Source organism: Lepidothrix coronata, unplaced genomic scaffold, assembly GCF_001604755.1.
Source record: "Lepidothrix coronata isolate B3197 unplaced genomic scaffold, Lepidothrix_coronata-1.0 Scaffold319, whole genome shotgun sequence".
Taxonomy (NCBI): domain Eukaryota; kingdom Metazoa; phylum Chordata; class Aves; order Passeriformes; family Pipridae; genus Lepidothrix; species Lepidothrix coronata.
In genome coordinates this window covers 1-16,236 of record NW_016690499.1, presented here as the reverse complement: position 1 = coordinate 16,236, position 16,236 = coordinate 1, and the positions used below count along the sequence as shown (strand labels likewise).

At 45.3% G+C, this 16,236-nt stretch overlaps 2 protein-coding genes across 2 annotated transcripts in view; both read left to right on the top strand.

Moving 5' to 3' along the window:
• The window catches only part of KNL1 (kinetochore scaffold 1), a 20,980-nt gene extending 11,456 nt beyond the window's left edge, over positions 1-9,524 (top strand). The window contains 17 exon segments of the mRNA XM_017837967.1: positions 3-123; positions 761-905; positions 1,016-1,083; positions 1,211-1,309; positions 2,287-2,402; positions 2,651-2,741; positions 3,269-3,385; positions 3,889-3,976; positions 4,381-4,434; positions 4,855-4,894; positions 5,014-5,115; positions 5,576-5,676; positions 5,950-6,018; positions 6,168-6,277; positions 6,830-6,948; positions 8,079-8,201; positions 8,308-9,524. Of these exon segments, the coding sequence (XP_017693456.1) occupies positions 3-123; positions 761-905; positions 1,016-1,083; positions 1,211-1,309; positions 2,287-2,402; positions 2,651-2,741; positions 3,269-3,385; positions 3,889-3,976; positions 4,381-4,434; positions 4,855-4,894; positions 5,014-5,115; positions 5,576-5,676; positions 5,950-6,018; positions 6,168-6,277; positions 6,830-6,948; positions 8,079-8,201; positions 8,308-8,413 (1,669 nt within the window). The 3' untranslated portion in view covers positions 8,414-9,524.
• Positions 9,525-9,873: 349 nt separating this feature from the next.
• On the top strand, positions 9,874-16,230 carry RAD51 (RAD51 recombinase). Its single transcript, XM_017837971.1, has 10 exons — positions 9,874-9,936; positions 10,771-10,879; positions 11,289-11,426; positions 11,822-11,939; positions 12,474-12,565; positions 13,292-13,386; positions 14,263-14,376; positions 14,922-15,051; positions 15,269-15,390; positions 15,649-16,230. The coding sequence occupies exons 2-10, from the start codon at positions 10,793-10,795 to the stop codon at positions 15,770-15,772; spliced, it is 1,020 nt and encodes a 339-aa protein (XP_017693460.1). The 5' UTR covers positions 9,874-9,936; positions 10,771-10,792; the 3' UTR covers positions 15,773-16,230.
• The last annotated feature ends 6 nt before the right edge of the window (positions 16,231-16,236 follow it).

Below are 16,236 nucleotides of genomic sequence, written 5' to 3'. Positions count from 1 at the left end.
CTGTTTGAAGAGACAGAAACTCACAACGCCAAAAGATCTTTGGAACAAGATAAAGAGGATCTTCAAAGCCCAAAGAAGGTCAAGAGGCTTGAAAACGTGGATGTTGAAGCACAAGACTTGCAGGTGAGCCTTACCCCTCACTGTAAGGATACACCAACAGGGCTTTGGGTTAAGTTTTTGGGGTGTAAGTGGATCTGTTGGCAGTTTTCCTTGTTTTTCTTAACTGCTGGTTTGCTGTCATTTTCCCGTGTCGTTGCCTGCGTTTTTCATTGTTTTGCCAAAACAGAATAATCAGATTGATTATTCAACATTCCTGAACCAGGCAAAATGGGCAGAATAAGGCATTTGCCAGTTTTAAATCATTCTCTCCATAGTATCCTTTTAATTGTTTCTCAACTAAATGCTCTTAGTCCCCTGAACTAAACTATTTGCTAGTTTTGACTTAGGTACAGCGAGGCCTAAAGTAATTATCTATAACCCAAGCATGGCTGTTTAGTTTGAATTAATTTTGTTATAGACAGCACAAATTGCAGCTGAACCAAGAAAATCTGTGCAAAGACAGAACATCCATCTGACCTTAAAAATAACTTTGTAATCGTCAGTATAAAATATAAAGTTATAAAATATAAAGATCTAAAATGTGTGCAACAATCTGAATTGTGAAACAATTCTGAACATCAAGAAAGAACTACAATAAACCACTTAGATTGTTTCATATAACTGTATTAACTTTTTTTTTTCTTTAATTTGTTAATGTTAGGTTACTTTTGCTGCTGTGCCTCAGAACCAAGTAGAAGTTGATGAAGGTGGAGAACCTCCAAATCTCTCAGCTAAAACCCCTGACTGTCCTCAAAGCAGTGCCAGCAGCTCCCTGGATTCTCTTAGGGCTGATGCAGAATTAACAAGTAAGGCTCCCTTTGGGATAAGAGTCCCAAAGCTTGTGTTCTCCACCCTGTTAAAATATTATTAACCCCACCAATATTCCCCCTTTTTCCTTTCTGTTCTCTTTTCCCAGTCCAGCCCAGCAGTCATGTGGAGTCCCAGCTTCTCACAGACAGCATTTGTGAAGACAATTTATGGGAGGTATGTACAGAGGCTGGAAGACACCAACTTCTTGTCCTAACAGGAAAATACTGGTGTGTGTTATACACCAGTAACTGTTCTTGCTTGAAAAATGGGCTTATCTGTACGTTTTTCCCCAAATTTGCAGAAATTTCAGAGTGGTGCTGTCACAGTTGGGGAGTTTTTTACCCTTCTCCAAGTCCACGTTCTGGTCCAGAAGCCCCGGCAGAGCCACCTGCCAGCCAAGGTGAGTATCTCTCCTTTGACAGGAACAATATAATTGACCTTAAATTATATCCCTTTGTGGGTTTGGGTTTTAATTTTTAGCAACTCAAAGGACTTTATGTGAAAACCAGAAGATTTGTGTCTCCTCACCAAATACCATCTACTCAGGATTGCTGTTCTTGGATGAATGTGCTAATTCTTGCTTTTTTTAGATTCTTCTGAGGATGATAAATTTGAAAGTAAGAATTAGGAACTCAGTCTAATCTTTTCACTTTATCTTTTCGCTGTGTCCATCTACTGACTGCAGCTACTACTCTGCACTCCTACTACCTGTTGTATTCTCTCCTTTAGAAATGCTGCACCATGACATCACTGCTCTTTATTTCCTCCCCTGAAGAAAAGGGGAAGAAATAAAGAAGTTTGACTTCTAAATCTCTTCTGTTTTTATTTAAACTGCTGTCCCAGCTTAGTCGCAGTTGACTTTACAGATTTATTCATACTGAGCTGTCTCTAAATATTCATCAGGCTTAATAACTCTGCTACTGTGCATTAGTGACTGATGAAAACCAGACACCACCCCCCCAAAAGCCCCTGAAAACTTTCTCTGAAGGGGTGGAATTAATTAATGTCAGTTATTTATGAGCTTTACTATATGGCCATCTTAGGCTGAAATACCCCCCTCATATTTGTTTGTGGAATAAAGCTCAATAAGGCTTTATTCTGGGAACTTTGATTCTGAATTAAGCATAGCCAGCTTGTTTTATTGTGGAGCACTCTTGCTACCTGCATAACACACAGATGTTTTTAAAGCCTTCATCTGAAAGGGAGTGAACCTCTTTCAACATTTAATTAATTCTTTTGAGCTCTGGTGATGAGACACATGTCCCAAAAGGAAGCGTGAGGAAACACAAGGCATGAAAACGAAAACGAGTTGATTGGAAGTTACTATTTCTGAAAAATATGGGGTTTTTTCCCCCTTTTCTTCCCTGTTTTCCCCAGCGTGCAGTGAGTGCACCTCCTACCCCAGAGGATCTCATCTACAGCCAGCACATTCACCGGCCCAAGCTGCGGATTTACAAGGAGGATTGCCAGGCCCTGTCTCAGAAAATAGATGAGTGAGTGCTTTTCCAGTCACACACTGTGTCAGTAATTTCATTTCTTCGCCACTGGTTGCATGCAAATGCCCTGAAGAAAACTTCATACGTTACATACAGGGAAAATAAAAACACATTTAACCTTCTTTATGCCGGTGGAAGTTTTATTACAGATTTAGAAATTAATTGTATAAATACCAATGTGCTGCTCTGTGTGACTAATGCAATTGCAACAAGGCTTACAACTTTTTTTTTTTTCCATATTTCAGGTTAAAAACATATACCAACGTCCAGGATCAACTCCTGGTGAATGTGAACAGGAGCCTGTGGGAAGTAATGAGAACCTGCTCTGATGAAGAGGTAATGCTGCATGGAGAGGGAATGCTTACACGTGATGAACAAGTGGTTGATTTATGTATTTCCAATAAAATAAGAACCAGAATGGTCACAAAATCGCAGCAGGTGAAACAAGGCAAAATATTTTCTGAATGGAAAACTTCTAAGAATTTCCAGCATGTCAGAAGAATACAAGGATATGTGTCCTTTAATATATTTTAAAGGGGAAAAAATTACCCAAAATTATTTGCATTTAAAACCCAGAAGCATTATAAAAGTGTCCCACTAGAACTGAGAAGGTAGATCAAGAGATACTGTTTTCTGTGGTTCTAATGCCAAGGATAAACAAGAATAAAGATCTAGTCCATTGCCAAGGATAAACAAGAATTAAGATCTAGTCCATGAAAATAAAGAGTCAAAACTGATCAAAGACAGAATTTTTCATAATTCATATTTAGATATAGGATATCACTACAGTTTAGTTGTGAACTAGAGTCAGGAAAGGTTATATTCCCATTCACTTTCTCTTCTTTATTTCCCTCTGACTGCAGCTGAAGAACTTTGGAGCTGAACTGAACAAAATGAAATCCTATTTCACCAAGGAGAGTAAAATCTTGGCTCACAACGAGAAGGAGACATTGTACAGCAAACTGGTGCAGAGTGCCCAGGTAAGGAGCCACAGCTCTGCAGAGATTTGGCTTTAAAAAAGGAACTTCTGCCATATTTCTTGTCTTTAACTTCGTGGGAGCTTAATTATTTTGGTATGCATTCTCCTGGAAGTTTCATCCTTTTAAATGCATTTCCCTTCTATTCATATGCAAATTGGATGATCTTTAGGGTCCTTTCCAACCCAACCCGTGCAGGGATTCTCTGGTAAGTAACAAGGAAATGACACAAGTAATGCATTGGGACAGGATCAGAAATTTGTATCTATTAAAGCTCTAGGAATTCATTTATTTCCATGTCTTATCCCTCATTAGGGAGATACAAGTAAGTATTTAGTACTTGCTTACACATGGCCACTGCCACTGTCTGTTGCCTCTTCCCTCTAATGACAGATTCTATCAGCTTCTTTAATTAATGAGCAAACAAAGAGCCACGTGGTCGTCCCAGAAGAAAATTCAGCTTGTTAAAAAATGTCACTGACTCAAGTACAACTTTCCCATCTTAGGAACAACATGGAAAGCTCCAGGCAAGAACAGAAAAGGTGGATGAGCTGCTGAAGGAGGCAGAGAGCTGCCTGGTTGCTCTGGAATCAGGTATGAGTTTCCAAACAGATGACTTATATTCTAATTTCTACTTTTTTCTTCAGAGCTGCTGTTCAAAAGGTCAGTTCAGGGTTCTGTGTTTGTAGTTGTTTGACACAAGCTGCTGTCAGAACTTGGCATTGCTGCGTAACAATGCTCTGTATTTTCAATTCTTTTCTTCCAGTGCCTTAAGTAGAAATCACATTGCACAGTAGCAGCTTTGAAACAATGCAGTAAAAGGAGCTTTCCCTGTTATTACCACTTTTTGAGGGTTTTTTGTAGATACTTTTCCATATTTTTGTACATTTTTCTTAGTCACCCTTGAAATACTGAGATTTCTAGAGCCCACAGACAAAATAGACTCTTAAGTATTGAATCTGGGAGTTCTGCACAGACCTAATATTTCTTTCCCCTAGATTCTTTCTGGGATGAAGGGGATGAAGTGGAAGGAGGGCAGAGCCTACAGAAAGGTAACAGAACCAGCTGAATGCACTTTTTGTTTGGTACTTTAAATTCTGGAGAGGATGATACTGAACCCCTCATCCTGATGTGTCAGCTCTGAAAGAGATGCAAACACTGCTGTATTTTCTGCATTGCATGTAGCTAATTATACAGATGCTAATGGATGCAAATGCCTGTTTTTCCCCTGGAAACATGGAATTTAGAACTTGCTACAGTGTGACTTGAGGAGTCATATTCAGCTGTCATATTCAGCACATTAATTGTTCAATGATTGCAACCTTTGACCCCTTATCCAGGCAGGGGTAACAGCCACCAAGTTGAGATCCTTCCTGTTTTTAAGAACAGTGAGTGCACAGCAGATTAGGGCTTTTTGTGCTGCTCCTTTCTCATATTTTTCCTTCTTTTCTCATTTTTTCCCTTTCTATTAGAACTGGAAAGCCTCAGAGCCCAAGAAGAGGAACTTCAGAGGTAAGATGTCAGAGGGGATGTCAAGGATATCACAGTATCACGTGCACACAAAGTTTTTAGAGGGTTGGTGTGTTTTTAACTACTGTGCCACATCCTGTGGGATTGGTTTGTCCTTGCAGAGAACTGTCAGAGATGGAGGCTGAGGATGAGCAGATGCTGGTTCAGATGGATGAGCTCAAGAAGGTTGAAAAGAGCTGCCGGGAAATCCTGGAGAAATATGAGTAAGGAAAACACCCTCGGGTTTATTTTTTATTAGCTATTTCTAGAGCCTCACATTTGTACATAAATGTGTTGGCTTTGTTTTTCCTTGTTATTTGATGTGGGAAATCCTGGGATGCCCATCTCCTTGCAGCCTAAGATAAGCAATAAAGACTTGGAGAACTTCCATGTGTTATTCCGCCAACAGCTTTGCCGTGGTGCTCTGTGTTCCAACATCCAACTCGCCCCCAATTCCAAAATTAACATTTATATAAAATGTATGGTATTATACTTGCATTCCCAAGAAATTTTTACATTCTGTTGGAATGTAAGAATCTGCTTGGAATTGGAAAATTCATTGGTATATTATGTGGTAAGAGCTGCAAGTGCATTTAATACTCTGATCTTTGTCCCTCAGGAAGTTGTTTGGGTTGGTTGGTTGAAACTTGGGGTGATGGTGGGTGGTTTTTTTCCCTTTTTCAGCTTCACTGAGTGGGAGATTGCAGAATGGAGTGAGCAGCAGGCAGTCTTTAATTTTCTTTATGATTCTGTGGAGCTCACAGTCGTGTTTGGACCCCCAATAGGTGAGTCACAACATGGGTAGGTCTATGTTTTATGAATTTGAAATGTTAGTTATAGAATAGAAACCTGAAATTTCCACATTTGTAAAGATCTGCTGAAAGGAAATACAAAATATACTCCACTGGGTAAGCTGAGATAGGTGGCATGGCTTTGGTTATGTTTTTCATATGAAAATTCAGAAAGGTAATGGATGGCTGTTTCTGCAGAGGAAGAGCTGTAACTCCAGAACTAAGTATGGAAATAACTGGGGTTTTTTTTTTTCCTTTCCTTCTCAGATGGTGATGATTTTGGTGTAGATCCTTCCAGAACCATCGTTAGCCTGAACTTTGAGTGCTTCCTGAACGGTGAGATATTCTTGGGTAGCTTGAAAGTAGCAGCCCTGCTAATCTCTTGTTGGGAAGACTCTAAATTTGGGCTTTACCTGCAAATGCTCTATGAAATGGCTTTTCAGAGGTTCCTGGCAATGTGGTTTTTTTTTTCTTTTGTGTTACAGTGGAACAAGCTCCACCCTCCTCGTGTTTAGTCCAAAGGCTCATCTTTCAGTTTATCAAAAGTCAGGGAAGCTGGCAGGAAAAGTGTCCCACGCTGTACTACTTGCCCCAGGTAACATTCCAGGGAACCTTATAAGACTCTGAAAAAAAAAAACCCTTAAATCTTTCCTGTCACAGAGAAAATAGGGCTGATCCTGAGAACCAAAGCACCTTCATGAAAGCTTCAGCAATGCAAGCCAAAATCTGCTTCAGGAATATTCTGAGGTGTGAGGGTAAATACCTGCCCCTGAAGGCAGGAGTCCTAAAAGCTGGAGTTTATTAAAAGCCTTTTTTTTTTTTTCTGCTATAAAAATAAAGAATTAAGCTGAAGGCCATTCCGCCTTCCTAAAGAATGTAGGTTTAAATTGCCAACCCAAACTTCTTCTGGGTTCCTGCCTGGCTGTGACAAGCCCACTGACAAAGCAGAAAGGAGAAACTTAAAGCAAAAAATGTACATTTGTTATACTTGTACAGTTTCATTTTTTTCCATCCAGACTCCATCCAGACTGAGATAGCAGTTAAACTACCCTTATTTTTTATACTTTCTAGCATAAACTGTGTTTTCAAGTGTCACGTAGTCACCACCTGGGTGTTGATGTGGTTCCTTTTCTGATTGCCCCCTCAGGTTCTCCATGACATCTCCTTGGTGGTGAATCGTTGCAAAATCTTGGGAGAAGAGGTGGAATTTCTGGAGAGATGGGGTGGAAAATTCAGTCTCCTGAAGACAGATATCAAAGAGACAGAGTGAGTAACTTCAGGTTTTCATGATGGGATTCTTGGGGCTGTGCAGGGCCAGCAGTTGGACTTTGATCCTCATGGGTCCCTTCCAACTCAGGATATTCCGTGATTCCGTAAGATGGGGTTCACAGCAGTCCTTCAGAGGCTGTTTGTGGATAATCAGGAACAAAACTGAAATATTTTCAAATTGGTTTTGTTGAAGTTGAGATTTTATGCTGCTGTTTTTAACAGCAATTTAATTTATTTCCATACACTTGAAGATATACATACAGACATACTATAGTATCCTAATGTGTGGAAGTGAAGCTGTTCATGGATCCAGCCACTTCCTGACTACCAGACAACCTCTCCTTCCTTGCTATTTTCCTGCTTGACTTGACTCTGAAATATTTAGGCCGAATTGTAGCAATGCAAAGGAAATAGAACCAAGAGTTTACCTGTAGCTTAGGGCTTTGTTTCTTTTAATCTTCTCTTTGCCTCAGCCAAGCAGAATCAGTCACAGAAGGATGGATGCAGTGAAGCTAAAGTTTACTTTCTTTACTTTTCATTTTCTCTTGCTACTTCCTGATTTTGTGTCATGTCCCAGTGGGGTAAGACAAATCCAGCTTCACCTCATCCTTCCATTATTCATGTATATATCTTTAATTAAGAAGTGTCCAATAATTAGCTTGCTCTGCCCACCTTGGTGCTGTTCCCAGAGGTTATTCTAATTTTGTAGTTCCCTTTGCAAGAGTGCCAAAAATCCCATGGGACTGGAGGCAAGTCAGTCCTACTTAAAACTTTGGAAAACTTTAACTACCTGGGAATATTTTATGCTAACTAGAAAACATATATTTTGTTATCAGTCTCTGTTATTCTCTCTTATTAGTCTCTGCTCTCCTGTAATTTTTGGATGGTTCTGTATTAACTTTTCCTGTGAGGGAAGCTGGGGCTTTGGATTCTGAGGTGTTGATAAAAAGTGCAAAGGGTCTCTTTATCTGATTTCTGCAGTTCCTGTGGGTCTGTGCTGGAACTCTTTGGAAGTTCCTGAGCTTTGCTGCATCAGTGACATCATTTATTCCCACTCCTGGCCCCAATTCCAAGGCGGAAGCAGCACATTTGGCTATTTTGCATGGATCTTTGTGTTTGTTCCACAGGGTGAAGCTTTTGTTCTCCGCTTCCGCAGCTTTTGCCAAGTTTGAGTTGACTCTGTCTCTCTCTCCCGACTATCCATCTGCTCCACTTCCCTTCAGTGTCCAAACCCACATCGGGAATATCGGGTGAGTTGGACAAGCACCTCTCCACATGACTTCATTCCACACTAGGGATGGGGAATTAAGCTCTCCAGATCCTCTCCAACACTTGTGATCCTTTCATCTTCCCCAGGAAGGAGGAAATTTCTGCTGTTCTCTCCAGTGTTCCAGTTGGTCACCACTATCTGCGGAGAATAGTCACTCTGATCCATCAGAATCTGCTGCAGGATCCCAGATGATCCTCTGGATGCATGGGCAAGACTGGAGCAGTCGGAGTGGGTAGTTTTTGAGTTTATTCTTGTGAGAATTCCAGCTGTCTCTCACCAGAATGGGAATGCTGTTATGCCCCCCAGCTCTAGTATTCCTGCCTATTTAGTATTCTTGTAGTTTGCACCAAGTATTCTACTTGGTGTAGGCCACGAGTTTTACAAAAGCAGAGGTGTCTGAAGAGGAGAAGGAAGAAATTCCTATGTCCTTTGTAAATCCAAGCTGCCTTTCGTCTTCTCTCAGTCACTCCAGGGGATCGTGACCTCCTTGGAATGTCATTCCTAACATGGATATTCTTCTGCCATAGCCTGTTAATTTAGTTCTGGGGTGATTTACAAAGCTCTTGGACAAAGCAATGATGAGGATTCTCTAAATTAAGTGGACTGGAGTTTACTTTCACTGTCATAATTTCATTACCATGTACTAAATTGCAGATCCCACCAGGTCTGCTCTTTATTCATCTCCTGGAGCCTCTCCCAGTTCGGACACTATATCCCTGCATCTGATTCATTAACCAATTAACCTGTAGCAATTAACCTGTAGCAATTAACCATGTGGCCAAAGTCAGAAATATTTTTGGAATTAAGACAAAAAATCCCTGTGCTTGACCACCGACTTTGGGATGAAACAGCCCCAAAGCCGTTGGTGTGACTGAAGTTTGTTCTGAGGTTCAGTGTCAGTCCAGCGCAATCTCAGGATGCTGGTGCATTGTCCCAGTTTGGAATGCCTTGGAATTTTAGTAAGGAGACAGAGCTCCTTAAATTTAGGAGTACCTGTAAGATTTAGCTTGGGTTTGTGTATATCTTGTATATTATGTGGGTTTTGCTGTTGGATCTGGTCTCCCCCTGGCCAAGTTATGGAGCAGAAGCACCAACCCTGGCCCAGCTCTCCGTTCTCCTGCTGCAGATCTTCGTATCCTGTAAAATATGTTGAATTTAAGAATGTTTCCCTGTGTTTCGGTTTTTATCTATTTTGTGTTTTTATAAGTTTTCCTTCTGTTTGGAAGGTGGAAGTTCATTAAACGTTGGAATTAGCACCATTCCTGCTTCCAGTGGGGATTATTGGCTGCTGTATTTAAACCGCTGACTGCAAATTTGATACTAATATTGAAATAATTTTGTTAAATACTTCGGGAAGACTTTTCGTAATATGAAAGAAAAGGGGAGAAAAAGGGAAAAAGAAAAAAAAGTGGGGGGAAAGAAAAGGAAAAAAAAAAAGAGAGAAAATAAAATGGGGGGGAAAAAAAGATAATAGAAGAAAAGGAAGGGAAATTGGAAAGAAAGGCCTCGCTGCCCCACGGCTGGTCTCCATGAGCCCGTTCCATTCTCTTCCCGTCCCTTCCCCGCCCGTTCCCGGAGCCGTTTCCCGCGCGCGCTCCCGAGCGGGGCGGGGCCTCTGCGCGCGCAGGCGGGTGCGTCACGTGACGGGGCGGCGGGAGCGTCCGAACGGCCGGGACGGGACCGCGATCGGGACCGGGACCGGGATCGGCACCGGGGTGAGACGGGCGGGGCCCGCCGGGCGGTCGCGGGGCTCCCCCGGGGCCTCCCCGGTGCCGGGAGCGGCCGGTCCAGCGCCGGCCCAGGGCGGGCTGAGGGGAGCGGGGCGGGAGCGGAGGGGCCGTGAGGGGATCGAACAAAGGGCCGGGACCGGCTCGGCGGGGGGACACGGCGGGGACACCGGGGAGCCACAGACCGCGGGCTGGCACCGGGCAGGGGCTGCTGGCTCCGGGGGCAGCGGGAATCGCGGAGTCCCGGAAGGGTTGGGTGGGAAGGGACCTTAAAGATCATCCAGTCCCACCCCCGGCCACGGGCAGGGACACCTTCCACCAGCCCAGGTTGCTCCAAGCGCCGTCCAGCCTGGCCTTGGACACTTCCAGGGATGGGGCAGCCACAGCTTCTCTGGGCAACCTGTGCCAGGGCCTCAGCACCCTCACAGCCAGGAATTCCTTCCCATTATCCAGTGTAAATTTCTCCTCTGCCAGTTGGAATTCATTCCCCCGCTGTCCTGTCGTTACAATATCCAAACTGTGTGCTGTATCCAAAATGTGTGAGTTCCCTTATTTCCTTCAGTTTCCCGTGGCAGCTCGTGCCTCCCATCTTGCTCAGCATTCCCGAGGGTGGGATAGGTCCTCTGCAGGGTCTGGAGCCCCTTCCAGCCCTTCCCAAGGTGTTGGTGGCTGCCCCGAGGGCAGCTCTGGGGCACAGCCCAGCCACGACAGCTGGTGCCAGTTCGGAGGGCTTTTCCAGCCTGAATAATTCCATGATTCTGACTCGTGTGACCTCACGAGCTCTTCCTGAAACGGGATCCTGAGATGTTTGGTCCCTTCCAGGGGGTCCTGGCCCCTTGCTGCCATGGCCATGCAGATGCAGCTGGAGGCCAGCACGGACACGTCGGCAGAGGAGGAGAGCTTTGGGCCACAGCTCATATCCAGGCTGGAGGTAGGAGAGCACTTGCCTCTGGAGTAAGTTTTCCAGAGATCTGCTGGTCTTTTTCGTAGAATCCCAGACTGGTTTGGGTTGGGAGGGACTTTAAAGCCCCTCCAGTACCACCCCCCTGCCATGGGCAGGGACACCTTCCACTAGCCCAGGTTGCTCCAAGCCCCATCCAGCCTGGCCTTGGACACTTCCAGGGATGGGGCAGCCACAGCTTCTCTGGGCAACCTGTGCCAGGGCCTCCCCACCCTCACAGGGAAGAATTCCTTCACAATATCCCATCTAAACCTTTTTCTTTGAAAGCAAGGTGTATCTGAAGACTCTTGCTAAATTCTTACTTGTGTTCTGTCAAAAAAAAAAGACCAAAACAATCCAAAACAATCAAAATTTGTCCCTTTTCCCCCCTCCCTCCCAGCAATGTGGTATAAATGCCAACGATGTGAAGAAGCTGGAGGAGGCTGGATTTCACACTGTGGAGGCCGTGGCTTACGCACCAAAGAAGGAGCTGCTGAACATCAAAGGCATCAGCGAAGCCAAAGCTGACAAAATCCTGGTAAGGATGTTATGGAACACTGACCCAAGATATTCCACAAAGCTTCTTTCTACTGGCTTGAAGAGTTCTGGTGGATTTGGAAGGTCTCCAAAGGACAGTAAAGGTGTGACATGGGTTCTGATGAGAAGGGACAAAACCCACCAGGACGGAACTGAACTGGAAGGGTGGGGGGCAAGGGGAAGATATTTCCATAAAACACACAAAATGGATGTTGGAGCTTTTTCCTGGAGCACGGTTTCAGTGCTGTTCAGAGGTACCAACTAGTGCCCAGTCTGTAAAATAAAATGTGCGAGGAATGATACAGGTGCTTCTCCACAAAGCAGGAAATATTAATTACTGGGGGTTAATGAACAGGGTGAGCTCTCCTGGCACTGCTCTGTTTGGTTTTCCCTCAGGCTGAGGCAGCCAAACTGGTTCCCATGGGTTTCACCACGGCCACAGAATTCCACCAGCGGAGGTCAGAGATCATCCAGATCACCACTGGCTCCAAGGAACTGGACAAGCTGCTTCAGGGTAATCACTTTATTGCTCTTTACTGCTTAACCTCCATTACTGGGGTGGGCTTTTTACTGTGAACGTGATCCTTGCACAGAATCACACAGAACAAGTTGTGGTTAAGTGAAAAATCTCCTCAAGTCCTGCTCTTGTATAATTGATTTCATTTTAGAAGCTGCAGAAATAGTTTTTAAGCCTTTTAGTCACAATGCAAGATCCAGAGCTGTCCATTTTGGGATGTTTCTGGTTTATTCTAGTCCGTGACATATTTCAAGAAAGAAAAACTGGGTATCACCATCTCACCATTCTTCTGGTAATCTAAAAATAAACCAAATAATTTCAGCTCCACAGCATCTTCAAAAACACACCTCAGCTTTTTATCTATAACATGAACAAACCTCAGGATGACAATGAGTTTTCCCAATTAATTTTGAACCCTTTGGCCAAATTAAGTGTTTAACTGAGTCTGTAATTGCAATGTTTTTGCACGTGGTTTTTGTTTGTAATTTGTATTGTTATTTATTATTATTATTATTATTCTCTTCCCTTCAGGAGGAATAGAAACAGGGTCCATAACAGAGTTATTTGGGGAGTTTCGTACTGGGAAGACGCAGCTGTGTCACACACTGGCAGTCACCTGTCAGGTGAGTGGGTCACATCATTACAGTCCAATGTACAGACACCACAGCATTTGGGAATTTGCTAATTTGGGCACTTTTCTTGGCTTTCTAAGTGTTTATTGCTTTCTAGAGGTTGCTGTTTGTTACAGCCTGGTCCAGAAGCTCCAAGCTTTAGCAGGTGTACTCTTTAATTTCAGACTTCAAGAGATTTTAGTGTTCCATAAAATATTAGAGGCTTGGACTTAATTTGGTAATTTAGTTGACTCCCTGAACTTACCAGCTCAAAGTTGAGCACCTGCCCTCTTATGTGGAATCATGGAATCCTGAAATGGTTTGGGTTGGAAGGGACCTCAAAGCCCATCCACTTCCATGGGCAGGGACACCTTCCACTAGCCCAGGTTGCTCCAAGCCTTGTCCAACCTGGCCTTGGACACTCCCAGGGCTGGGGCAGCCACAGCTTCTCTGGGCAACCTGTGCCAGGGCCTCCCCACCCTCACAGGGAAGAATTCCTTCCCAATATCCAATCTATCCCTCCCCCTTGTCCAGGCACTCCAGGGTTCCAGAAGGAAGGTGTTGGAGATCAGAACCAGTAATCTTTCCTTTTGTTTTTCCCAGCTAAGTGGGACTTTACTCACAGTAACTTGGGATGTTACCTATGGTGTTATGTATGATATCAGTGAGGGCATAAGGCCACCTCTGGTGTGTTTATGGACACTTCATTCCATGTTCCTTCATTCCCTTCTCCTTTAGCTCCCCATTGACCGCGGTGGTGGAGAGGGAAAAGCCATGTACATCGACACAGAGGGGACCTTCCGTCCGGAGCGGCTCCTGGCTGTGGCTGAAAGGTCTGTGAGGGGAAGAAAGGAATATATCTCCTCACAGCTTAGCTGGAAGACATTTTACACAGGCCCTGGAGGTTGACTTGACAGATGTTCACTCTGGAAACATCTGGTGTTGCTGTTCCTTTCCCGCCTCTGCCGCTCTCTCCCCACAGCTCTCGTGTCGTTGTCCCTCAGCAGGAAGTGATTTCCCTCACTTTTTGCTACTGGAAGGGCATGTGAGCTTCCCAAGCAGCTGGGGACAGTACCAGATCCTGCCAGCTACCTTGGAAGGGAATTTGGTCTAATCCTGCTGGCTTTTCCTGCAGCAAGGAGTGCTCCCACCGGTGGATATTTGGCAACAAACACCTCTGGATGACACTGATAACACTTGATACTGATGAGAAAGGGAAATGATGTTTGCAGCAGTCATAGGTGTGTGTGCTGGCTGTATACAGAGAGTACTTGGAATAATGGAATTGTTCAGGTTGGAAAAGCCCTCTATGATCCAACCACTCCTCAGCACTGCCAAGGCCACCACTAACCCATGTCCCCAAGTGCCACATCCACAGGGCTTTAAATCCCTCCAGGGATGGGGACTCCTCCACTGCCCTGGGGAGCCTGTGCCAGGGCTGGGCAGCCTTTCCATTAATAAATGTCCCAATATCCAGCCTGAACCTCCCCTGGTATCACTTGAAGCTGTTTCCTCTCATCCTTTTACAATGGTTCCAATTATTCTGTTCTCTTTCCATCCCCACGTGTTGCATTTTTTCCCTCTGTTTTTATCTCTCCCAGGAACGTGAGTTTTTATTCCAGCCTTTAGGCAAAGCTGCAGGATAGCTCCTATGGAGGAAGTTGTCACTTAGAGGTTTCTATCTTTTATTTCCCCTGGTGTTTCCCCAGGTATGGCCTGTCTGGCAGCGACGTCCTGGACAACGTGGCCTATGCCCGGGGCTTCAACACCGACCACCAGACCCAGCTGCTGTATCAGGCCTCGGCCATGATGGCTGAGTCACGGTAAGAACTCTGATGGCGTGGATCCTGTTCCCAAATTGGGTTATCCTTAGGCTTATCCAGGTGACAAGCTCTGTGGGCAGTCAGTGATCAGCAACACCTCTGGCTGCTGGAATTCGGGGCGACTGGCTTGGCCCGATGTCACTGTACAAGCACAGTAAATTGTCCCTCAGTGCCAGCCTGAGAAACAACTTTAAAGCTCGGTTTATAACTGCTTTTAGAAATAACGTTGATTTTTTCCAAGCTCCCAGAAAACCTGGGACTGGAAGTAAGATTTACACAGCCTTAGAGGGAATGTGATGGTGGAACAGGGTGTGTAGGAACCTGTCCACAGGTACCTGTGCTGTCCAAACAGGACGTTCGTATCACCACAGTGAATCTAATTTTTTAACCACGCGGGAGTTTCTTTGGGTTTACTGGGTTTTCTTGTGTGGGGAGGAGCTGCCACCCCACCTGGAGCAGCATCCCAGCTCTCCAGGCACCAGCACACTCCCGTGGAGGCGTTGGCCGTGCTTGGCAGTGCTGCTGACCCCGAGTGCCTTTGGCAGGTACGCGCTGCTGATCGTGGACAGCGCCACGGCCCTGTACCGCACGGATTACTCGGGAAGGGGGGAGCTCTCCGCCAGGCAGATGCACCTGGCCAGGTTCCTGCGGATGCTGCTGCGCCTGGCAGATGAGGTAACACAGCGCTGCTTCATTCCCCAGGTAGAACTCCTTGCTTTCCTCGTGAATCCAAGGGATTTGATGCAAAGGGCTTTGTCGCTCAGTCTGCTTCCCTTGGTTTGGAGGGGCTTGATGCCCCAGTTATGGACAGCAGGGGTGCACCTGACTCTATTTGCCTCCCTTCTGTTCAGACTGTGGGGAATAGCTGGGTTCTGGTTGTTTGCCCCTGCAGTTCGGCGTGGCCGTCGTCATCACCAACCAGGTGGTGGCACAGGTGGACGGAGCCGCCATGTTCGCTGCGGATCCCAAAAAACCCATCGGAGGGAATATCATCGCTCATGCTTCCACCACCAGGTGAGAGGAGAGATGGTCGCCCCCCAGGAGCCTGACTTGGGGTTTATGGAATTGGCTAAGTGGTTTTTAATTCTGGGGTTTATGTGATCTGTCTGTGGCAGGTCCAGCCTGTGCTTTGATTTAGTGCCACTCTGAGCCCTCAGGGAAATGAACGTTTTGGGAATGTTCCTACAGCTCTCCATAGTGCTTTATGGATTATGATGATTTTTTGGAAGTAGGCTGTGCACCCTGACCTGTTTCCTTCCCTCTCCCTGTCAGACTGTACCTGCGGAAAGGCCGGGGAGAGACCAGGATCTGTAAAATCTACGACTCTCCGTGTCTTCCCGAGGCTGAGGCCATGTTTGCTATCAATGCCGACGGAGTGGGAGATGCTAAGGACTGAAAAGTGCTTTTTTCCCCCCTAAGTCCCAAGACTATGTCCATGAGGGGCTCCTTTCTGTGTGGCACCTTACAGATAATCCCCAACGCAGCTGGCAGAGGAACCTGTTGTGTGTCGGGATGTGTCCATCAGGACACCTGGAAGGGTTGGGAAGAGATCTCCCACTGGGCTGTAGTCACAGATCGGATCCGTGTGGTGCCTTGTGAAGATTCCCAGAGGACCCACACCCTTTGTGTTTTCCTGGGTTCCACCACGCACGTGGGGCAGTAAAATCCGTGTGGCCGCAGTTCTGAACTTGGTGAATTTGAACTAAAGTTGGTGGGTTTGTCCAGTAAGAAAAGTGGTGATTTATAAAACCAAGCAGAGTGGTATTCCACACTAGGGATTTGGGATTGGTGATGATCCCAGTCCATAATCTTTCTGTTCATTTTCTTTTGGATGCTGCAACCTGCTGGGCTGGGGGAATG